The sequence below is a fragment of the Protopterus annectens genome, chromosome 8.part1 (assembly GCF_019279795.1).
Source record: "Protopterus annectens isolate FY-2018-M chromosome 8.part1, PAN1.0, whole genome shotgun sequence".
Taxonomy (NCBI): domain Eukaryota; kingdom Metazoa; phylum Chordata; order Ceratodontiformes; family Protopteridae; genus Protopterus; species Protopterus annectens.
In genome coordinates, this window is record NC_056742.1 from 364,720,966 (window position 1) to 364,746,845 (window position 25,880).

The window sequence follows — 25,880 nt, forward strand, 5'->3', positions numbered from 1 at the left end:
AGGCAAAAAGATTCACTTGAGGACTGCCCACCGGTGGACAATGTCTAGAAAGGCCTCTCTGTTCAACATCAACTCATGCTGTAGACAGGATGTTCTGCTGAGAATATCTGCTTGTTTGCTGTCCTGAGAGGGGATGTATGCGGCCTGCAGGGACAAACTGTGCCTGGAGGCGAGGTCCCAAATTTGTAGAGTTATTCTGCAAAGGAGATAAGCTTTAGTCCCTCTTTGTTGAGATACCACATTACTGTGGTGTTGTCTGTGAATATTTGAAGGGGGCCTGGCTGGAGGGTAGGAAAAAAAGCCTCCAGGGCCAGAAGAACTGCAGTCACATTTCCCCTTACACTGATAGGTTTCTTTTGGAAGGTAGGATTCCATGCCTCCTGTACTCTGAAACCTTAGCAGGTGGCTCCTCACCCTAGGTCTGATCCATGTGTGTGCATTAATTGGGTTGGGGAGCGGATTTGCAGTGGTAATCCTGGGTTGTGAAGGATTTGTTGAATCCATCACCTTAGTTCTGTTTTGAGTAAGTGCAGAATGGGAATTTGTTCCTCCAGAGAGTGTTTGTTTTGTGACCACACGTTTTTTAGGTACCATTGCAACTTCCACATGTGCATTCTTGCTAAGGGAAGCATAGGAATGGTGGCTGCCATCAGCCCTAGGAGTTGCAGGAATTGCCTTGCAATTATCTGGGGGGCTAGTAAAAGGTTTTGAAAGTGACTGGAGAGGGACTGGACTTTGTCCTGGGGAAGAAAAGCCCACATCAGATCTGTCCTGATCCTACAGCCCAGAAAGATTTTGTCTTGCTGCAAGAGTAAGGAAGATGTGTTTAAGTTGAGGGTGAAGCCCAGGTTTTGAAGAAGGGAAGTGGTGACCCTGAGATGATTTTGGAGGAGGTCTTCTGTTTCGGCTAGAAGAAGAAGGTCATCTAGGACGGGATAGATTTTGACACCTTGGGTCCTGCAGTAAGCAATGGTGGGGGCTAGGCATTTTTTGAATACCCTGGGTGCAGTAGACAAACCAAAGGGCAAGGCTGTAAACTGAAAATGACAACAGGGTCCACTGAAACACAAGTATTTTCTGCTGGAAGGTTTTATGGGGGTAAGGAGATAAGTCTCCTTTAGATCCAGTGTGTCCATGAAGGCTTGGGCTGGGATTAAAAAGGGAAGAGTCTGAAGGGATAGCATTCTGAATGACGGAACTTTTAGGAATTGGTTTAGGAAGGATAGATCTAGCACAGGTCTCCAAGGCCCATCTATTTTTGGGATAGAAAAGAGTCCTGAGTAAAACTCTTTTCCTTCCTGACCTGGAGGAACAAGTTATATTGTTCCTAATTTTTGGAGGTCTAGAAGAATATGAGGCAAGAAATGGATTTGATTTTTGAGTGGAAAGGGGATGGGCCTTGGGATGGGGTTTTCCTTCCAAGAAAGGAAGTATCCATTTTGAATTATAGTCAGTACTCACTGGTCTGATGTGATGTTTTTCCAAAAGGGGAGACAGTAGGGGAGCCTGGCTGACAAAGATGGATGGGCAAGGCAGTCACACATTGTTGGGTGCATTTCTATCCTACAAAGGCTGTCTTGGAGTCGGCTGAGAGGTAACAGGTCTGGAGAAGGTTTGCCTTCTGGTTCCTATCATGTGCCTGGTAGAGCAGACGGTGCCAGAGAAAAGAGTTCTCCTGACAAAACAGGTTTTTGCATGGTAATTCTTGTAATACTTAGGAATACGGGACACAAGTAAATGCTTGATATCCTGCAGCTCCTTACTTTTCTCCTGCAGGTTTTTAAAAAACTCTGCAGATTGTTTACCAAACAAAAGGTTATGATCTAATGGGGCGTCCATAATTTTAATTTTGAAGTCCTCAGGGAGTGGTTGTAGGTGAAGCCAAGTATAAATGCAGAGAACAGAAGCTGAAGCTGCCAACCTAGCAGAGGCCTCAGCTGCATCATAACTGCATCTAATGGAATGTCTGGCTACCTGTGAAGCAAAGACAGTTTAGATGCTATGTCAGACTTGGTAGGAAAGTCAGGTGTTGCAGCCAGGAGATTGGAGATTTGTGAAACAAGGTCCAGTACATATTTTACCATGTGTGTCTGGTAATTTATAGCACGGAAAGCCAGGGCGGAGGAGGTGTACACTTTTTTCTCAATCCTGTCCATGCTTTTGCTATCTTTATCAGTTTGCAGAAAAGATGCAGAGAGAATCAGTCTGGATTGCTTGTCAGGAGAGACCGCAATTACTGCAGTGTCTGCCAGGGGGGAGGGGGGGGGGTTAACTAAGAATTTTTGCTCACTGAGTACTTTATAAAACTGGTCTGGTCTCTTAGGTGCCGGGTGGCTGACAGTCTGGATTCTTGGATGCAGAGTTGAAAGCATCCAGACAGGCAGGCAAGACAGGTGGGATTGGCTGATGGGGAGGGTGATTCCACTTGAAGGAGTTCAAAATACCTCCTCTGGGTGTCAGTCATCTGGGTAGTGTCCCATTTGAAGTACTCTTTCATCTTATTAATTGCTTCACCAAAGGTAATATCCTCTGGTGGGGAATCCCTTCAATGGATTCCTCATCTGGGGAACAGTATTCTGAAGGACAGGCAATCTGTGAAGCATAAGAGATGGACTCTTCAGAAGATGAGTAGTAAGGTTCTAGACCCTCCTCTCCTTCTTGGGAAGCCTGCAAGGTGAGATAAGTAGCTGAGGAAGGCCTAAGGCTAAGCACTGGGATATTGGAGGAAGAAGAGGTTGTGGGCCTAAGAGTCATAAAAGCCTGCATCAAAGAATAAGTAAATGATTGCCAGTCTGGAACTCCTTCAGGGGTAGGAGTCAAATATTTTTTTGTTTTCGTTTAGAAGGCGTAGGTTTGGGAGAAGGTCTAGGTTCTGGGGCCTGAGCTTCAGGTAATAGCGTCTCCGTAGGTCGTCCAACTGAGTCTGGTTCTCCCTTGACATTGGTAGGGCCAACTTCTGTGCTATCTCTGTGGACGCAGGCTGTAACTTCTAAAGCGGCTTCCTCGATGGGAGCTGTCGAAGTAGACGGTTCAGTCGGACATCTCTCAACCCCTAGATCGGAAGCTGGCGGGAAGTCCAGTGGCAGAGAGGCAACAGAGGTAGGCCTGGAAAACTTGGCCTTTTTCCGTGATTGGTCAGTCAGAATGGCTCCCGAATCGTCCATTCTAAGCGCAAGCGTTTTGAGAAGTTGGTTCTCCAAATATAAGTTTTAGGGGGCCAGATGGCTATGAAGGGTCATCAGGAAAAAAGATTGGCAAATGGAGCAAGCTGTATGATCATGTTCCTTCCCTAGACAAAAGATGCAACAGTCATGCATATCTTTATGCAGTATCTGATGCCCGCAACAGCATTTGCCCTTCTTAGCCGACATTGGCTAATGATAACTACAGCTAACCAAGCTCAAGCAAAAAGAAACAGAAATTTTCTCCAATGGGGTACTTAACTTTTTAGAAGTCTTTGAGTTTAGGAGCAAAGTGATTGATGTGACACTGTCTGCAGCTGAAAGGTTCTGAGGTATGTGCGTGCAGAAGTCACACTTAAGGTCCCTGGTTTATGGCCTTAAGTGTGATGTCCCACGCACCTACAGCAACCAGGATTACGCTTTTGTATAGGAGCTAACGTTTGGGTCGCCTGAGGTGGGAAATCCCACACGAAGAATACTGCAACACAGGAATAGGACATCACCAGATATATAACTTATGCACTCACAATAACTTTCCATCTGTGTTGTTGATTTTCATCTTTCCTTAACTCCCCTCCAACCAACTCCATACATTTTTCATCCAATGACTTTTGGAAGATCAAAAGCTTATAAGGACATCACTGCCCCTTATGTTGAGTTCCAGATTTGGTTTCTTCTACCAGGATAACAATTATAATGTTTCTTGGAGTAAGTAAACCAGCAAACAAGATCTGAGGTATGTTAGGGGATGGTGCATTATGGGTATGGGAGGAAAGTACAGTTTTGTACCTACCATAAATGTAGATGTCCGAGAGGTATGCATCTGCAGTCCTAAGAAATGGGTTGTCCTGGCCTCAGGCAGCCCTTCGGTCGGCCGGATTCCAAAGTCTGGGTCTGGCCTCGGCTGATGTCGCACTTCACCCGACGTCATAGCTGCAGTTCAGCGGGTATAAAGGCATCAGCCGACGCCATTTAACTCAGTGTTTCTTGCCCCAGATGCCAGGTGCCCTCTAGGAAGGCTAAATTTGGATAAATGCAAATGTTTCCAAACAACAGAGAGCAAATAGAAATAAACATGTATATACATATATACAAACAAATACACCATAATAGATTCCCCCAGCTAGCTACAAGATGGGCAAATACCCTAGGAGTACCACAGAGGGGAAGGAGGGTGGGTAATCCTGACTGCAGATGCATACCTCTCGGACATCTACATTTATGGTAGGTACAAAACTGTACTATGTCCTTCAAGGATGCATCTGCAGTCCTAACAAATGGGTAGAATACCATAGCCAAACTGGGGGAGGAGGCACTAAGGAGGCACTAAGAGTTTATGGTGTAGTTAAGATCCCTTGCAAAACAGCAGTGGCAAAACCTGCTCGGGATCTGGAGTATAAAGGTAGATTATAATGCTTGGCAAATGTATGCACGGAGCTCCAAGTAGCAGCCTCTAAAATGTCTTTGGTAGCCACTCCTCGTAAGAAAGCTGTAGTAGTGGCTGTAGCCCTTGTGGAGTGAGGTCTGATGTTTTCTGGAGTTGCCTTTCCATGAAAAGAGTAACAAAATCTAATGCAATTTCCTATCCATTTTGAGATTGTTTGTTTTGTTTTGAAATTGCTTTTCCTTCCATTCCTGTTGCATATGCTACCAGAAGCTGGTCAGTTTTTCTATTGTTCTTGGTTCTGTCCAGGTAGTAGCGCAATTGTCTGTGTACATCCAAGGTATGCAGCAATCTTTCCCCCCTGTTCTGCGGGTTGGGGAAGAATGTTGGTAGGTGTATTGCTTGGTTTAATGATACCCTGGAGACCACCTTTGGCATAAAGGTAGGATTAGTTCTCATGGACACTCTATCCTGATGGAAGATAAGGAAGGGATGTACTGCCATTAATGCCTGTAATTCAGAAACCCTTCTAGCTGAAGTGATTGCAAGCAGGAATGCAGTTTTCCAAGATAAGTACTGTAATTCTGCTGTTGCTGCTGGTTCAAAAGGGGGGAGTGTCAACTTTTCTAACATAAAATTCAAGTCCCATGTAGGCAATGGTGGTTTCCTTGGTGGCTTTACATTTTTAATTCCTCTGAGAAACTGCCTGAGTAGAGGTTGAGAAAAGACTGGAGGATCCATGTTGTATTCTGCTGAAATTGCTGATACATGAATCTTAATGGAGGAGTAAGACAGGCCATTGTGGAAAAGCTCTGCTAAGTATTCCAGGATGTTAGCTATGTTTGCTAATGATGCATCTACTCCTTTTGTTGCACTCCAGATGAGATATCTTTTCCATTTTGCTGAATAAGTTTTCCTTGTTGAGGGTCTGCGAGCCTCCAAGATAATGTCTTTAACCCTTTGAGATAAATCTGGGTTATTTTGCCTTATGTAATGTTCCAAGCAGCTAGCTGCAGTGTTTTCAAGCTTGGATGCAGGATTTTGAAGTTGTTCTGTGTTAGCAGTAGAGGTAGTAGGGGTAGAGGCCATGCGTGTTCCCGGGACATACTCCTCAGTAGCGGGTACCAATGTTGCCTCGGCCAGTCTGGAGCTATCAAGATGATCCTCGGGTGATCTTCTTTGATCTTCAGTAGCACTTTGTGCATCAAAGGAAGACGTGGGAATGCATATGCTGTCAGGTTTTCCCAACTGAAGGATAGGGAGTCCACCTTCCAAGCAAGTGGGTGGTATGTCCTTGTGCAGAATATTTTCAATTGGTGGTTGTGTGGGGATGCGAACAGGTCTATTTCTGGCAGTCCCCATTTCCTTGTGATGGTTTTGAAGATGTCTGGATGCAGCATCCATTCATGGGCATCCGTGGTGGTTCTGCTTAAGATGTCTGCTAGTATATTTTCTTTTCCTGGCACAAATATGGCCTGGAGCTGAATGTTGAGGCTCAGGGCCACATTCCAGAGGTCCATTGTCATCAGGCATAGAGGATATGAATGTGTGCCTCCCTGTTTGTTGATATACCACATAACTGTGGTGTTGTCCGTCCTTATCAGCAAATGACCCTGTTGAAGAAATGGTCTGAATGTCTGAATTGCCTGTTTTACTGCCAGCATCTCTTTTTGATTTATGTGTAGGTTCATCTGGTCTTGAGTCCATAAGCCTTGTATGCACTTGTCCACCATGTGTGCCCCCAACCGAGGTCTGAGGCGTCCGTGGTGATAGTCTGGCTTGGTGAGGCCTGTGGAAGGGCAGTCCTTTGTTCAATTGACAGGCCTGGGCCCACCACTGGAATTCTTGCTTCAGGCATGGAATTATTGGAATTTGGGTTTCTAGGCTGTGCTTGTGCAGAGACCATAAATTCCTCAGGTACCATTGCAACTTCCTCATATGTAGTCTGGCATGTGGAATTAATATTATGCAGGATGCCATGTAACCCAGGGCTTGCAGGATTTTCCTTGCTGTAAGCTGGTTCTGCGTTGTCAATGCCATGAAATAGAGCGGTAGCTGCTTCTGTTTTTCTGCTGTGAGGAATGCCATCTGGTTTGATGTGTCCAGTTCTGCACCCAAGAAGGTTATCCTTTGGGATGGTATCAGCCTGGACTTTTTTGTGTTGACTGTGTATCCCAGGGCTTGCAGCAGGTGAATAACCTTTTTCAAATCTTTTGTTAATTTGTCTTTGTTGTCCGCTTGTAACAGGCAGTCGTCCAGGTATGGATACATTTGAATTCCCTGAAGCCTGCAATGAGCAATTACTGATGCCAGGCATTTCGTGAATACTCTGGGCGCAGTAGATAAGTCAAAAGGCAATGCTGAGAATTGATAATGCTCTGATCCTGCAAGAAATCTGAGGTATCTTCTGCAATTTGGTCGTATGGGGACGTGCAGGTATGCCTCCTTGAGATCCAGAGTCACCAGCCAAGACTCCTTGCCCAGCATGGGAAGAAGTTGCTGTAGGGTCAGCATTTTGAATTTTGGAACAATGAGATATGTGTTTAGAGCGGACAGGTCGAGGATAGGTCTCCATTGGTTTTCCTTTCTTGGTACCAGGAAAAGCCTTGAATAAAATCCTTGTCCTTGTTCCATAGCCGGCACCTTTTCTATAGCTCTCATCCTTAGTAAGTGGTCTATTTGCTGTAGAGCGTTTGTCCTTTGGTTTTGGCATTCCTCTCTTCCTTGGAAGAGTATGGAAGTGAAACCTGTAGCTATTGTCTATTGTCTGTAAAATCCATTTGTCTCCTGTAATGTAATGCCAATTTACTGAAAATAAGGCTAGCTTTCCGCCTAAGGGTGCTCCCAGTTGTTCCCTGGTAGGCGGTATCAGAGCCAAGTCACTGTGATTGTCCTGTGGAAGTGGTAGTGGCTGGATCTGTGGGAGTAGTTCTCTGGCTGTTAGGCTGCCACTGACGTCCCCTGTAGGCACCTCTGGATTGACCTCTGCCTCTAGGGCGTCTATTTCTGCTTCTCTGTGCTCTGGTGGTGTCTGGAAAGGACCAATTCTTGGAAGGCCAGTTCCTACTAAACCTCGGAGGCTGGACCTGTAAGAAATCCTTGACTGTCTGGACAGATTTAGCTTTTTCTTCCACCTTCTTCAACACTTGCTGTGCAGGGGAACCAAACAAACTGTGCTTTTCCATGGGAGCATCTAGAAGCTTTGACTTTACATGGTCTGGTAAGGATTGCTCTTTTAACCATGCATGCCTTCTGATCACTGTACCAGTCATAGCTGATCTAAAGGAAGCCTCCAGTGCATCATAGCCGCATTTTAAGGAATGATTACTGACCTGCTGAGTGTTATGCACCAAATCCTGAAGGGACTTACGGTCTAAAGGCTCAGGCGAGGACAGTTTTTTAGTGAGCTGATCTAACAGAAATTCCTGATACTGAATCATGTGGAATTGACAGTTTAAGGCCCTAGCCGAAAGAGTAGCAGAAGTATAAACTTTTACCCCATCTCTCCAATGCCCTAGATTCTCTTTCAGAGGGGGTTTTTGGCAGAGGCAGCTGCTACAGCTTTGGGGCCCTGTGAAATGGTTTCAGGATCTGCAATAGGAGCCTTATACAAATGATAATGTGTGTCCGGAACCCTGTAGTATCTGTCGGGCTTAGCAGGGGCCAGAGGCAGTGAGTCAGGGGCAGTACAAGCATCATTAAATGCATCATCCACAACTGTAAGTACTGGAGGAATAGCTAAAGGCCTATGCTGTGGTAAATGTAAAAAGGTCCTAAGCCTTTTCCTAGAGTCTGAAAAATCCTGGCCCTGCCATTGAAATTGTTCCCTCATAGCATGCAAGGTTTCCCCAAAAGAAAATTCCTCAGGAGGAGAGGCAGAAGGTATGGAATTCTCTGCATCGGAGTCCTCATATGGAGAATAAGGGCCTTCTGGAGGATTTGTATTTTCTGAATCATCAGAGGAGTAATCTGAAGAAACTGGCTCAGGGGGCTCTGCTCTAGGCCTCTTCTCTGGAGGTGGGTGAGAGGCCCTGTCAGGGTGAGACTGGGTTCCCCTGATCAAAGAAATGAGATCCTCTGCTAGACTAAGCATTTGAGTACTAGAGCTAGGCCTGTGAGAGGGGGTTTTAGCAAGCACGGCCTTTGAAGATTTAGCTGCTTTAGCCCTGGCAAAAGCCTTAATAGACATGGATGCAGGGGGCCTAGCAGCTCCACGTGCAGGAGTAGATGCATCTAAGGGGATAGTATCTGATAAATCCTGAGAAACTGTAAGAGCTGGTGGATATTCCGTAGCAGATTCAGCTGGAAGAGGCCTCGGTAGAAGGAGGCATGCTTTCGGCCGAAGGAAGAACCGCGGACTCGGTTTCAGCCGAAACCGAGACACTCGCGGTTGGCTTAACCGCGGTTTCGGCCGAAACCGCGGACCGCGAGTGTCGGTCCTTTTCCTTACGCTTTTTAGCTAAATGTGAAGTCGGAGTCTCCGATGGCATGATATAAGCAAAAGCGGAGCCGAAAAACTCCTCTGCAAACTCCGACCGACGTCTAAGTGTCCGTCGGTTGAAGGAAGCACAGGCTAGACAAGCTGCTACGTCGTGGTCTGGGCCTAAACAAGGTAGGCAGTAAGAGTGGAAATCTTTATGAGGCATTTGTTTCCCACAAGTTAAACAGTTATTCACTTTTTCTGACATCGGCTGAGGCAAGAAAGAGTCCCCAACGGGGTACTTAGCTTTTTAGAAGTCTTCGGTAAGCAATCTCTGGTTCTGACCGACCGGCACTTGCGAACAGCTTCTGCTTCGGGCGCCACGCGGCAAGAAAGACGGAGGAAAATGGCGTCGGCTGATGCCTTTATACCCACTGAACTGCAGCTATGACGTCGGGTGAAGTGCGACATCAGCCGAGGCCAGACCCAGTCTTTGGAATCCGGCCGACCGAAGGGCTGCCTGAGGCCAGGACAACCAATTTGTTAGGACTGCAGATGCATCCTTGAAGGACATCTTGACAGTTTCCTAGTGGCCATGAGCAAACAGCCAAGCTGGATCAGATCCAAACCCAAATTTTGAGGAAGACTGAAAATTTACATCAGATGAGCAGTTCATAACAATTTAAACTATATTTTCATGTCAGAGAGTAAAGACTCCACAGCACATTTAAATAACTTTATTCATGTTAAAATTGCAATTCAATGTAAAAACACACAGTGCAAAGTCACACTGAGTAAATAATGTACAAGTACTGAAAAATCCAAGTTCTGCAATACTTTCTTGTCAAAAGATGAAAACAAAGCAGACTAATAATAAAATATTCTGACTGCACAAGAGAACCCCTGCAGTCTAAGCACATAAACACACTGCCATTCTCAGAAATACTGAAAGCTTCCTCAAACACATTAAAACCAGCCTTTGTCAAGATAAAAGCCAAATAAACACTGCTACAAGCACATACTGTAAACAGCGACAGAAATAAATTAAATATATATTTTTAAATACAAATAAAAGCAGAGAGTATAACACACCTAAAAATGAAACGACAGGAAGGGGATCCCCAAATGGGGTTTATGTGAGCAGTAACCCAGGAAAAATCAGTAATGGATCCTGTGAAGAGTCAGTGGACTTCCTTCTTTGGACAGCAGGAAAAAACAGGTCTATGGTTAATCATTAAATGGACTAACCATTGAACAGCACATCAGAGAACCCTAATTGAGCATCCATCCATCAAACCAGCCCTTTGTTGAAGCTGTGAGATGGGTAAAGTAACCAACACTTCCCCTTCTCACTTTTCCCCACTGTAGTGCGATCTTGGAGCTGGTACATATAGTTCGGGGGTGTGGGGGCAAAGCCACTCACATCAATGAATTTGAAATAGTGTCATTTGTGAGATCGGAAAATGTTTTGTCAACTAGTTACTTTCCCTGTCTCACAGGTTCAACGAAGTGCTGGTTTAATGGAGGGATGTTCGACAATTAGGATTCTATGACATGCACACATCTGTTAAATGAACAGCATCCACAAGATCTAAGTACATCTTTCTAAGAACAACTTAGGAGTAATGTTCTGGTTAACTGATTTCTCAGAGTAACAGAAGTACAGAGTCTAAGAGACTTAAACCTATATCCATACACTGTAAAACCTGTCAGCACCTCATATTTTCTTTGTGCTATAGTACCAGAGCACAAAGAGTTTCTCCAACTACTATTTCTCTAAAAATGCGTGGATCGCAAAAGCATGTACACCACTCTCAGTTTGAGTGTAAGAGAAGAATGGCAAAGAGCAGCATATGCCTTCAACTGTGTGCAAGCCCAGTGTTTTAACAGGGAACTAGTGCTGAGGATTAAGGGGGATAGACTGTCAGTGGGCTATTTTCTGCAGCTAAAAGTCTGATTCCCTCATTCCCTATTTGCATACTATATGAATCAGTCACAGTGACAGTTCTCTGGTGTGACTGGGAAACAGAGTTAGGCTCCATAATGGTAACCACGTCTTTAGTATCTCCATATGAACCTATACCATCAGTTAGAAGGTTCTAAATGTTCAGCATATTGGGGGGAGAGGCTGGCGTCATGATTAAGTTCTTTACCTCACACGTACAAAGTACAGTGTTTGACTCTGACCTTTGGTTGCTTGACAGGCCTGTAATAGTTTGAAGACTAACAACTTAATATTTACCTATGAACTATGACAGTTTTACCATATGGCCTGCCTTTAGCATCATTATTACTCTGACACCCCAAACAAAATAATCTCAGAATAAAATGTGGTAGCTAGCATACACTATAAATGAATACAAAGTAAATAATCTCCAAGACTATCCTGTAACATTTGTTTTATCCCGACCAACAATATAATCTGGGGCTACTACAGAGGCGGCTTACTTTGCATTCAGGACTATCTTGCCAAGTGGAACTCTTGCATAAGACCTCCATGGTGACAAACCTTTTCCTTTGGTGGTATTCCATTACTGCTACGCTTCTTGCATCAAAAGACAACAGGCTGCTTTTGAGAGCCTTTACACAGTATGCCACCTCCCAAACAGTCAAAGGAGTATGTAGAATTTTACATTATAGTTAAAATAAAGGGTGAAGGCCTACTTCTTAGGAAGCTGATCAATACCTGCAAAAACACAAGTGGGTTACCTATAAGCAGCAATGTATGCTGTGGATAAGTTACATGCACTAGCCTGCTTTAGCCTGAACGAGGACAGGCAAAAAACAAACAGTTATTCACCAGTTTACTAAGTTAAGTAACTGGTCAGTAAAACAGTTGCTCTATTTAGCATGATGAATTAGCTATGAAAAAATTATACCTGACACCACAGAAACAGGTAAACTGAAAACAGTACCTGTGTAAATACATATACATAGATAACATTATATATACACACACACACACGCACACACACAATATCTATATCTATATCTATCTATATATATATATATATATATATATCTATATCTATATCTATATATATATATACACACACACACACACACACACACTCGCATACACACACATACATATGCACATGCATGCTCACGTGCGCGCACACATGTATATATACACATATACAGACAGTGATTCTTAGTTAAGTGTAAATAATTACCTTGTCAACAAGCCGGCCAGTAACACCCATGCCATTCAGAATGGTTACATTGACAATGGTAGGCATTCCTCCATAGTAAATAGGCTGGGAACAGTATGGCCACATGTAAGGACACTCAGTCAGGTCAATGTAACTTGGACTCAGGCTGGAAATGAGAATTAAATATTAGTTTTACAACAAAATAACACTGTGGATGACAAATTTAAATACTAGGTAAATCAAGACAAAAACAGATTAATCGGTAAATTTCAACCAGACAGCATGGCCTCTTATTTATCTGAATATCACTAGTTCAGTAACAAAATACAAGTTAAGCAAACCATTTACATTGGCACTCCTTAGATCACATTCAGAAATTACAATGACATTACAGACTGTATTCTTCTTGAACCCAAGTCCATTGTGAAATGGAAACTGCTGAAATCAAGGTCAAGTGAAGAAAGTGATTAACTGCTAGGATTGTAAATTGATAAAATGTTTTGCATTAAGAAGGTAGAGGGAAAATGGAAGAAAAACTTGTTAGCAGGAATTAATCAGGTTTACAGAAGAAAAAAATAGAGTTGGTGAAACTAACTTGGGAATATCAGAAACTTAAGTTGGATAAAGAGAAGATGAAAATTCTAAATTAATATTTTACATAAGTTTTCAACAAGGAAAAGGAAGGGACAGTACCAATCTGGGAGGGCAGAACAGCTGAAGAGGTATGAACAGATAATGACTCCAGAAATAACATGTCCACACGCAGCACCGAAAAGAGAACAAGAGACAGGGACCTGACAGGATCCTTGATAAGTCCAGAGGAGGACAACTCAGTGTGTTGTACAACACTTTGAGACAGTTTCAAGTTGCTTAAGGATATAAAATTAATGAAGATATAACAAAGGCTATATGTATATTATATACCCTTCTCAAGACTTGGTTCAGCAATACCCATATTTATGGAGACATGACAAAATGAAATGTTTAAGAGCACTGATTAAAAGGCTTCTGTTACAGCAGATTATGTGGAAAATGACTAAACAAAAGATAAAGTAAAAACTGTGAAACCGGAAGTTTTTGTTTATGGATATGGACATTTAGATATAAGCGGTGAAAATGTTATTAGTACCCTTAGATTTAAATACAGGTGAGGCATATTTTTATCAACCAGAGGAAAAGTTGTGGACAATAATAAAGAGCTGAATGTGTTCACCTGAGAAGGAAAGAGGGCAAGACTTAAGTGGGTAAGTTGATCCTCCTAATAAAAAAAACAGTGGTTTAGCATTATCTGCTTGAAGGAATATTGTACTTTACACAGTTAAGGCTCGCATACATAACACAAGAGGATGGGGATCCTTAATGAGAATAATAACCACTCTACAGAACATTATATTCATTAAGTTGCAGAAAATACTCTAAGAACTGATCTAATATGCAAACAGAGAAATGAGATTTCCCCAATGGTGATAACTGCAAGGAGGGTTACAAAGAATAGGTAGGAGGAGGCTGGAATTTATTGGAGAAAACTGTCAAGAGAAACAATGTACTGGTAAACAAATAGAGAGGGAAAGGTAATAGAGTGGGATGAGGCCAGGAAGAAGTCTGGAATGCATGAAATATATTGCCTTCCCTTATCAGGGACTGATACTGGAGTACTGGCAAACAGAAAGGGTCAGGAGAGTCCCTAGTAAAAGGCTTGCTCTAGTAGATTTTTTTAGTTGAATCTAGAACAGAAGCTGCTGTTAAAAAGGGGAAAACTAATAGGGCATATAAAATGCTGCATAATAAATACAACAATTACAAGCAGTGAAGGTAGAGGGCTCAGGAACCACACAAAACAAAGTCCAAAACACAAATCCAATTTATTGACAGCAAAAACAGACCAAATGCAGTCAATCGCTTTCATCTTTAGCAAATGCTTTGGAAGTGTTTACACAGGTATTTTTATACCCGAAGAAGCCTTCAAATAATTCTTCCTCAAATAAATAGCAAATGTTGGAGATTTAATGGGGATGAAAGAGAATACTGGAAACATGTTTTTGGGAGTGCGTTGGCAGATTTAAAAAAAACAGTACTATGTCAGAATTATTGGACGAACAAACATTTGTAACTAAGGAAACAAGACTTTTGAGCTGTGATACAAGATCTGAATTTCCAAGATATGGTAAAGCCTTATTAAGTTTAATTCTTGTGGCTGCCAAAAACACAATTACTAAAAAATGGAAATCAAAATCTTAAAAGTATTTAATATTGTAAGAGAGATTAAAAAACTGGAAAAGGGGTCTTCAGAAAAGGGCTGGAGCAAATTACATAGAAATAAATGGAATTCATGGAAACAATAGATACAGACTAATATTAAGGAGGAAGAATGAGGTTTAATGGAAGGAAGGAAATGAGTGATTAAGTATTGCTGGGATGAAAGACATTTGTTACAAATAAAAAGTATGTTTTTTTTTCCTATTAATATATGTGTGCCTGTGTCTTATGAGATATTAAGAAAAAAAGAAATGCCTGAAATTTGATGAATATGGAAGGAATGATAAGCAACTTTTAAATCTAGTACTTCCAAAAAAATGTAAAAGAGGAAGAAGAGGTAATAGGTTGCGAAGTGACAGATTTTGAACATGGAAACTATCACAACTTGATTTAGGAAAGAAGATCCAGAACTGGTCTCAAAGTATTTCTTTTTTTTAAATCTTTGAATAAAATCCTTTCCAAAATTGGGAAGGATGAACTAGCTCCATTACTCCCTGAAACACAGGTTGAAGGACAGCAGCAAATAGAGGAGTCTGGTCTGGTGGATGAGGAATTACCCCCTGAAAAGAGGAATTTCCTCCCAATCCAATCTATAACCTTGATGAATGATCGTCAGAACCAGTTTGTCAAACTATCTGGTGCCAAAGAGATAAGTAGAGATTCAGACTTTCCGGAAGGGAAAAGGGACTGCCATGGTGTGAGGATGGGAAATGATCCCTTCAAAGGTTATTCTAACTTGTTGGACTGCCCTTGGTTTTAGGGGGTTCCTCTCTTCCATTTGGAACCCTCTGCCGTTTCTTCTTAAATGTCAGTTAACCTGCATTTTGCTGAAACTGTTTATTTTGTTCAGCTCAAAATTGGATAAGGTGTTGTAGAATCCCTTGGAAAATTGGGAAAGGGAGGGCTGAAAAATCTGAGGAATTTCCTGTACCAGCTCCACCATGATTTTTGATAACTTCTGCAGCAGAGGAACCAAAAGCTAAATCGCTATGCAAAGGAGAATTTAAAATCTCTTTTTTTTCACATTTTCTGGGAGGTACTGAGAATGCAGACAGGAACACATCCTTAAAACAGTATCTGTGGCTATAGTTGTGTATTAAGTATCAAGAGTCATACACATATTCTTTAAATAGTAAGTTGTGACCTGTGAGATGGAAGAAACTAAACCATTTAAAGCACTTTTTTCCCCTCAGAAAAGGTACTTGTAGACAAAACAATCCTCATACTAAGATACATGATGTATAACGTTTGTACAAGGAAAAAATGTTAATATGGTTTGTTTTCTTTTCTGTTAACATATGTTTGCCTACATCATGATAATTCAATAAAGGTGTTTAAAAAACATCCAAACATCCCCCATGCATTCACACTTAGTCAGGATAAACCTTAATATGAGTCTGACAACTCAAAATTCTGAAAATCAAAGTTGCAGAAGCAAAGTTTATTTCTGCATACTTATCAACTGCTTTCACATCCTTGTCAGAAAATGTGGGACTGGAATTAAATGTTTAGCAGTAGTAGGATTAGCTAAAGCTACAGCTGATGTGCCAGGTTTTCCATGAGTGTATAAACACGTAAAACTGAGTAACTTTACACAATCCGTCTGTCTTTTTAGGGGCAGCAAGCTGGCTATCAGGAAAATGGCAGACAGTGACACACACATCCATTTTATGAGGTTTCCCATTGAAAACACTGGCGCATCCTGGAAATAGTCTCCGAGAAAGAGAAACCCCAAAAGGGTGAATCAGATACCATGATCTCCTCTGAATCTGATTGAGAAAACACTGCATTTGCTCCTTCATCTTCCTGTCCAGATTCAAAATCTTGACTCTCTTAAGGAAAAGAGGCATTCATTTTTTTATCTTTTACCAGCAACCACATTACAAGAAGGATCAACAGCCTAAATGAGACCCTGAGCCGGATCTAGTAAACTAATTCTCTTCAAGGAAATTTCAGCAGGAAAACATACGGTTTATTTTTCTGTTTCCTTTGGACAGGAAAAATGGGGCCAACAGTGTTAATGGCAGTGGCAGCAGTTTTCCCCAAGGATGGGCACAACTAAACAGGGAAGACCTCCCTGTTCCTTTTCACAGGATCAACAAGAAGACTGCAGATGCATCCTTGAAGGACATCTGACCTGTAGCTTGCTCTATGGTCAAACAAAAATGGTGTATCTTTCCCAGGAAAAATAAGCAGCACAATCCTGTAAAAAAAATTAAAGTTGTAAAAAGAAACCTTTACTGAATAAAGACAGTAAAAAGCACTTTAATGCACTTTGCCAGCTCCAAAAAAAAAAAAAAAAAAGTAAAATAAACACCGTTTTACAGAGAAAAAATGGTTTTCAACTACTTTTAAAATACAAACTCCTAGAAGAAAAATAACTTCCCTACCTAGGCAAGAAAATGAAACAATAAATATTTAAATGTAGAACGTTTTCACCAAAAGCAACTTATCTGCCCAGCAATGGAACAGCACAAGCCTCCCATCGATTCTCAAAAGCTCACAATGAATCGCTCTCTTCGGTGGCAGGAAAACTCGGGGGGGGGGGGGGCACTCAAACCAGTCTTTTTAGGCAGCTCAACTTGAGCTGCCTAACAATTAGAGTATATGGAAACTTTAGAAGCTGGCTGGCTGTTCTGTCCTTGACAAGATATAGCCCACATAGCTAAGGCTCCTGCAGCAGTGATCAAAATGATGAACATCCCAGATTATCAGAAGAAATGCAGGGACACTATGGAAACAAAGTCATCCATCTTCTCAGGCTTTGTACAATGAGTCCCAGAACAGAAACTGGTTGCTGTGAATGGTGGTAAATGGATCATCTTGAGGAGTTACCCACAGTTGGATCAATTCCAAGAAGACCCCTGGATACACCTTCCATTTGTTTGGGTCTGTTCTCATCCTTTACAACTCACCTGTTATAAAATTCTCCTCTGACAGAATGTAAGTAGCCTGCAGGGATAAACTGTGCTGCATTGCTAGTTCCCAGGCTATTACGGTTAGTCTGCAAAGGAGGAAGGAACTATTGATTCTCTTTTTATGTACCATATCACTTTGGTACTGTCTGTGATTACTAGTAGAAGGCCTGGAATTCAAAGACGGCTTGTAGAGGAGGGCATTTATTAGTGGAATCATTTCTTTGACATTTAAGTGCTTCATTTTGTGCTGTTTGCTCCCTGGGCAGTCACCACCTTTGGATACATCTCCCCAATTTAAGTCTGAGGCATTTGTAGTTACAGACAGAATAGAAGCTGGAGGGGAAAGAGGGAGGCCTGAGTTGAAGGACAGTTTATTCACCCACCACAGGACCTCCCATTTTGACAAACCCTAACACCAGGATCTGAAAGGATAGGGAGTGCTGATGCTGGGATCAAACTGACTTGAGGTACAGCTGGAATTTTCTCATGTGAAGTCTGACCAGAGGAATCATATCAGTCAACTCGAGCTGAGATGACTAAAGAGATGTTTGGGTGCCGAGCCCCTGACAGCTTTCCTGCCACTAAAATGAAATCTCCTTTGTGGCCTTTCAAGGACTGATTTGTGTTCCTTTGCTGAGCAGATAACTTGCCTTTGGGGAAAAACCTTCCACATTAAAAAGTTTACTTTACTGTAATTTCCTGTTTAAGAAAGTTATTTTTAAGGTGGGAGTTTGTGTTTTAACAGACATAAGACTTAACTGTACTTTTTAAATGGGAGTGCATTTGTTTTTCTTTTCAGTTTAACAGCAGTTGAAAATCATTTTTTCTATGGAGCAGTTATGTTTATTTTATATTTTGGGCCTGACAAAATGTTTTAAAGTGCTTTTTATTGTGTTTTTGTGTGAACAAATGTGACTTTTAAAGACTAACTTTTTACTGACTCTTGTTGCTTGCTTTCCCCCAGGAAAGAGGCACCATTATCAGCTTTACCATGGAACAAACTAACAAGTCCCATGGTTGGTCCTTCTTCCAGCCACAAAATGAAAAAGTTAGGCAAACAGCCTTTGCCACCACAGCAGGCTAGCAATTTTCCTCAGCTGCTGGTGGTTAACTCCATTGTGGCCATTGCTTGTTCTTCAGACCACTCATTTTTTACCCCAGATCCCTCTGATATAAGCTACTATAGACCAGGGGTTAGCCACACCCTCTGTAGCTACTGTGGTCCCCTCGAAGGGCGAAAGAGAGCCACACTTCGGTCCTGGGATAGGGAGGACATCCTTGTTTGGTCAGAATGTGGTGCTCATCCCTAGGGGAAGCATCAATATAAAGTGATTAATCTGGTGAACATCAAGCTGCTCCTCTCTCCCCGATGCCTACAAGACAGTTTCTCCCCTGGCCAAAATGGACAAATGATCAGCCCTGGAGGATGTGCCTGTCTTTCGGTTCATAGGTAGGTACTAGGCTATCGGCCCTGGGGCCTATACAAGCCCAGCCAAAAAGGTACCCTGGCCTTTGCCACCCAAGAAAATTATTTTCCTGTGCCACTGTCGAGCAGAGCCACAGAGGTGATCCCTGGGGTGAATTTCCTATTTCCCATCCAATCATCAAGATTTTTCTTGAAGAGTGCTAATGAGGAGCTTTGTTTGATAATAGATAGGTAGTTTATTCCAAACTATGGGCAGTCTCTCGGACAGGAATCTATCCCTCCGGCATGTTCTGTTTATTGTGGTGACAAGGTTTAGGTCCCTAGAGCATGTAGCTCGGAGAGATTGGGATTTCTTTAAGTGGAGCATGTCCAACAGCTCTGGGTTTGACATAGCTTTGTATGTTAGGCAGAGATCACCTCTTTGTAGGCGATATGCGACGGAGTAAAGCTGGAGTTTTTTGAGACGGTCTGTGAAGTGGGCATCTGTTTGTGGCCGGTAATCCTCTTTGTGAGGTATTTCTGTGGCCTTTCCAGTTGTTGTAGATGTCTTGTGAGGTACATACCAAAAGGAGTGTTGTACTCTATATAATGGGTCTAATGAGTCCTTAGCAACTTCTCAAGTAATAAGGCCAGAGGGGCAGACAGAAACTTATGGGCAATCCAAGGACTCCAGCTTGGGCACAGTGAAGTCACTCATCAAAGCTCGAGGCAAAGAAGAAGCCGGAGAAATGACTAAAGCCTCCTTAACTACTTCTTGCATATTGGGGAGAGGGGGGTTACAATTGAGGAGCTGGAACACAGGTCCTTCACTCTACCCAAAAACATGTCTGACAAACAGGTAGCCGAGCCTTAGTACCATGTGCTTTATATCACACTCTACAGCAGTTGAGGGCATGGAAAATACCAATAAAGCTTTGGAAGCTGGCTGATTGATCATTTACACATATCTCCTACAGCTTAGGCTACTGCAGCAGCAGTGATCTAATGAACAAAGAACACACTTCCATAAAATTTAACCTCCACCATCTAATCAATAACTTCTGCTGGTGTGATAGACACCTAATCCAGTACATCTTGTTTTTTTTTTTGGGGGGGGGCAGATTCCACCCTATATACAAGGCAGTGTAATACTCGGGGAAACTTTTAAATGTAGTCCAAATGAATGTAAAAGTCCTTTGAAGAGTTTTGTTTTTCCCCACTAAACACAAGACTACTACAGGACAAAAATTACTCCTGTACAAGATGAATTGAACAAGGTGTCTAGCAACAATGGTTATCCGAGTGTCTTCTACACTAACCAAGGTTCCACAAAACGCATGTGCAAGACCAACATAGGCCTTCACAGGGACAAGAGTTCAGCTGAAGAAAACTGTGGTCAGGGAAAATGACTATATAAATGGTGCTCATCCAACTGGTTTCTACTTGTAAGAATTCAGAGAGACAAAAGAATGTGATATGTGTACTACACAAAACCCTTCCTGTTTGCTATATGCATCAGGGAAAGTTTTCTTTTTAACCTTCCTGAAACTTCACAAGTATTTACTGAATATTTCACATACACTGTTAGTCTCCACTTTTATCATGATTTCCTAATGTATATTAACATTCTCGTTTGGAAAATTCTTAAAATCAAAGGAAAGCCACTTTAAAATAAGAGCTCTGTTAAATCTAGTTATGGTAAGCCTACTTTGATTAAGTACTGCTGAAGTGTTAGATTCATCCTCTGCAGAGATCCTGGATCTCACACAATCACAAACAGATACCAGCATTTGTAATGACAAAGGTGCTGCAAAGGTCTTAACTTGTGACAGCACCAAAGTTGGACAGAAGAATTTCTGCACTGCTGTCAATGATTAGCATCTTCAACAAAGCTACAGCTGGAACAAAGGGATTTATGCATTTTCAGATTTGTTGCTTTCCGTAATTATTTTCCTTTTCCTGATGTCAAGCTACCTACTATGCATTTTTTTTTTAGAGAAGAGTTAAACTACATCAAAAAAATGCCATCATATGGGGTAATGAAAACAGAAACTGCCTAATTCAATCACTACTTAATATTTGGTTAAACTTTTGACTGAAGATATTTATAAATAAAAAAAGCAACAGTCGGCATGAGTGAGTCACTACAAAGACAAAATTACTCCAGCAATGATGCAAAAAAGTGAAGCTCTGAAATGGTGAGAAGCATAACAGACCGCTCCTTGCAGTGCTGGTTATATATCAACATCTTATGCACCAACAAAAGCTCCACGGAATGCAATTGTGAGACCAGCAAAATGCCTTTCTAAGGATATGACAAGATGAAGCTGGGGAAAAAAAGGTCATAAGGAGGGTAAATCCCAAACATTATGACTTACTGTCACATTCACCTTCTCCAAAAATATTTGCATATACAAACTGTGTTCAACTGTAAACATGTTAACTACAAAGTGAAGTAAGGAGTAAAATTAGTCCACCCGTTTCCAAATAAATGTGAAGATATCTTGGACAGTAGTTGGCTGCGCTACAATTAACAGCCAAGTTCAAAACTCAGCTTTCCAAAACCTACTCAAATTCCAATGCTATCTTGACTAGGTTGAATGATAGCTGTTAAAATGAAACAAGAAAGACAAAATCCAGCTTTTGGAAATATTCACAATATTACACTTTAAACACCAGTTCACTTTATAATGTTTGTACAGAAAATAAAAATCAAATTCCTTTTAGTTGGTAAAGGCATCTCTAATGGACCTGACCAAGTGCTTTTTTAAAAGGAACACCACACTTCCAATTCATGTTTCAAGTACTTTTAATTAATCCCATGCTTTTCGGAAATTGTTAAACCACACAGTCTGCTTTAAGAAGAAAGATCAAACTGCTTTAAAGTGAATTGCACAGGGTCACAAGGTACTTAAAAGTGCTGACTGTAAGAATTAAAATCAAGTTTGCAGTGTAAACCAACTCCATTAACAAGTAATGATTGACACAAGTACAAAGCTGCTATGCTCATAAAGCAAGAGACTAAACTGTTTCATTAAAAATATACACTGACCTAGCCTGTGGTTTGTAGCTGTTGAGAATCTGGTATGCCTTGAGAAGATCTAATTTACCATGACCCTGCTCAAACATATTCACCCCTGGCAGCCTGCGTGCCGATGCTATCAAGGCTTGCTTCATACTTGCTGGGTTCACAATCTCACGATTGGTCACAGTGCTGCGAAACAAAACAAAATCCAGTTCAAGTAAAGAAATCATATACTTATAAACTCATACACTTATAAACACACCCTGCATAATGGAAATACAAGGACAAGAGTACTTACCAATCACTAAATATCTGAGAAGGACCTTCTGTAATTACTTAAATAAGAGTTCACCTTTCTAATGCTGTTATACAGCTCTTCAAAAAAAAAAAAAAAAAAAAAAATCAAGCTATGTAGAAGATACCTGCACAATCTTTAACCCAATCAGTATTCTCTCATTAATAAAAAAAAATCTTTTAAAGTCCTAATTTCTAAACTTAATTCCAAGCAGGCACAAAGTGTAAAGAATGTAGACATTATGAAGCTTTTAAAATGTACTCGCCTTTCTGGTTACACATGTAGTATTACCATTTAATCCCAAGTGTAATACTGAAGGCAGGGAGATTAATAATCCACAGCAAGAGGGCCTTCTTGAGCAAAGTACAACTCATGTGAGTATACTATGCATATTAGCAGATCTTTGAGGGACAGGTTAATGCAGCAGTAAGTCCTAATACTTCTACTCTTCACCACTGAATTTTCTTCTGTGCAGTCTCACCTTTATCTTGGGTGTAATCAAACTAAAATAAACCTTTCTACAGTAGCTACAAGACTACATGACACATGCACAACTGACCTTCATGCATCGCATCCTTAAAACTCACATTTCAGGATGACTGACATTTGCCTGTACCATATAAATCAATTCTATTTCTTAAACACTGATGTATGACTGATAAGACATTCCATAAGTGATGTACACAAGACTGTTCAACAAGTGATGTCTTAAGAGGATCTTCTCTTGCTGTATTATGCCATTTGCAGACAACGTCTGCATGCATAAACAATGTCTTTTTATTCATTCTACATATACACTATTGTTATTATTTGACAGTAATGATGTTTCTGAGAAGGCATTTCTCTTCACTGGGGCTAACCAAAATAGATGTTTGTTGCTACTTCATAAATATAAGAAGTTTCCATATTGTACATTTCCTGTGAACTAAGCATCACCCTGAAAAACATCCTTTCATTTTGGCTTGCTTGGGACCAAGAATATTGACTTTTTTTTGTTTGCTTAAACGCTATAATAAAAGCTTTACAACTATGTTTAAGTATCTGAAAAATGCCTGTTTTATAAGTGTAAATATGGGCTGCACTCCAATTTCTACCAAACATACTTCTAAAATTAATTGATGCAGCCAACTTGCACACTACTAACATCCTACCAGTGTGTGTGTTAAATAGTGTAGGAACCTTCCTTGGATCCTCCTGATAGACAACTATGGGAAAAGAATTGTGACTAATCAATACTGTTAGTAATGACAATACTCCCATCGAGGACTGATTATTCTTCAAGGCACATGAAGTGACACATTGGATGGGAGAAGGAGGGAGGGATGTTGAACCTGAAGAAAAAAGACAACATGGATTTACCATTACATGGAGTACATAAACTTTCATATCTGATGTTTTTCTTTTTTGTCCAATTCAACATTTGTGACACATCTGCTAGCTACCAACCACCTGTGAGGCATCAAGGAAAGATATTCCTAAGAATGACCGTACCAAAGTATGGGCTCTTGATATACATCCAATTTACAGTGCAAAACAAAGGTGAGAACTGTGGACCAAGTGACCACAGCACTAATTTCATTAATGGGTACTCTATACTAAACAGAAGTGGAAGTTGCTAAACATCTTGTCGAATGAGCTGTATGTTTCTTGGCTAAGGACATGCCCAATTTTTCTGACATGAAGGCAACGTCAGCCATCTGGAAAGAGTAATTTTGTCCTAATTTGGCTTTAGAGAATGCAACAAATAATTGTTCGGATTTTCTAAAGTGTTTGGTTTTATGACTATAGAACCTAAGTTGACTATGAACATCAAGTGAATGTAAAATGTATTATCTTTTGTTTGAAAATTTTGGGAAGAAAGCTGTCAAATGTATACATTGATTAAAAATTTGTTTCAGCTGTCACCTTTGGAAAAAAGGTAGAATTTGTTCTCAAGAAGACGATCTTTATAGAATACTAACTGTGGTGGTTTACCAGAAAGGGCTTGTAGTTCTGAAATTCATTTCTGTCAAAGTAACAATCACCAGAAAGATAGACTTCCAGGATAAAAAATTTAAAATCTGTTGAAGCTACAAGTTCAAATGGGGGTTGCAATAAGACTTAGCATCACAGTTGCATCCAGTAGTGGGAGCTGGGCCTTTTATAAGTGGTCTCAGTAAAAAGGTTACTTTCAGAAAGGTCTTAAGACATCTTCAAAGATGCTACGGATGTCTGATTATGACCAAAATGAAAATATGAAACAGCCGCTAACTGTACTTTGATTGCAGAAAAACTGTAACCTTTCTGGAACAAGTCTGATAAAATGTCTAGACTTTTCAAAGGCAGAGATGCTGAGAATGGGGGAAATCTTCTGCTTATGGCCATATAGAGGACCATACCTCTCAACCTGGAAACATCAAAAATCTGGACAAAGCCCATGAAAAAGAGGTACAAATCTGTATGCTGATTAACATCTAATTTGCATACATAATTACATAACCCCACACACTCCAATGGAATTGTGGGATATCAACGTTCAAATGCAAACTGAAGAACAGACAACCAAAATATGGCACCACTGAGCCCCTGCAGACATTCTAATGTCCTATTACCTGGCGATTTCGCCCCATTTACCATAAACACTAATGTGTGCATACTGCTTTACTTATACAATGATTATCTGGATTTTATTTTGACATCTGCTAAACAAAGCAATACTGTCTCAATGAAAATAGATTTGGCATTAAAACTTTTCTGCCCTTGAAACTCACATTCATTGAAATAGCACTGAAACCTACACCACATCCAAAGAAAATGCATCTGGCCAGTGGTGGATAAAGATTACTTTTGGACCGTTTTCAAATCATTGGCCCCTTGCACACAAAACAAGAAACACATACGTGTTCTTTTCTTTGATACACCTTCCTGACTTTAAGTTATATTCCCTGTACAATACAACACACTTGTTAGAGCGCATTTTAAATTTGTTTGAACATTTTTCCACTAGGCTGTTCTGTAGGCAATGAAACAAAATGCATGAACCAATAATGACAAAACTGCCCAATTCAGAACATTTCCATCATAAAAGTCTACTTCCATGCCCACACTATATATAGAATGACAGTAGCATAAGCCCTCGGGATGTTGCACAGCTTCTCGCACTTTTTTTTTTTTGGAGAGGGGGGGCAAAAGGTCAAAAACCAGGGACATATTTTAAACATTGCTTGTATAATTTTGGAAAGTTGCTAGAATAAAATGTTACCACAAAGCACGTCACTGGCAAGACTTGAACCCAGGACCCTATGCACTACAGTCAGAGCAACATACCACTATGCCAAATCAGCAGTTTCCTAAAAAATAGGAAGACTGAAACTTAATGGCTATCATTTAGTGAATTCAGTTTGCACCATAGCACTCAACCTCTTAGAACAAAAAACCTGGACAAAGCCAAAATGGGGGTGGTGACTATGGACTTTAGGCTCTTTTTACCCTGTTTGAGCCTGAAATACCTCTAGCCACCAGGTGTATTACATATGGGACACACACACACACACACACACACACACACACACACACACACACACACACCCTACTCTGAAAATAATATACAGCAGCTTGCCTACTTCTCTGCGATAGGTCTGTTCAGCCTCACACAAAAAAAAATCCTTCTCTGCGTTTCACCCAGGCAGCTTCTGAGTAAATAAACAGCCAATCCAGAAATCGTCCAGGCAGCTAAATAAAATAAATCCATTTCACCCAGGTGCCAGGCAGCTAAATAAATCACTTGCAAAAGCAGCTAATAAATCCTTCTCTCTGCCGTTCCCACTCGCAAAAGCATTTGAAAACCACCCCCGGAAATAT

The 25,880-nt window shown here is 41.1% G+C and overlaps 1 protein-coding gene across 1 annotated transcript in view; it reads right to left on the reverse strand.

The window, feature by feature from the left end:
• Window positions 1–25,880, reverse strand: part of MBTPS1 (membrane bound transcription factor peptidase, site 1) — a 1,726,871-nt gene that overhangs the window by 694,902 nt on the left and 1,006,089 nt on the right. Inside the window, exons 11-12 of the mRNA XM_044081940.1 lie at window positions 21,773–21,934; window positions 12,163–12,307 (exon numbers count right to left, since the gene is read on the reverse strand). Of these exons, the coding sequence (XP_043937875.1) occupies window positions 12,163–12,307; window positions 21,773–21,934 (307 nt within the window). The remainder of the gene's footprint in view (window positions 1–12,162; window positions 12,308–21,772; window positions 21,935–25,880) is intronic.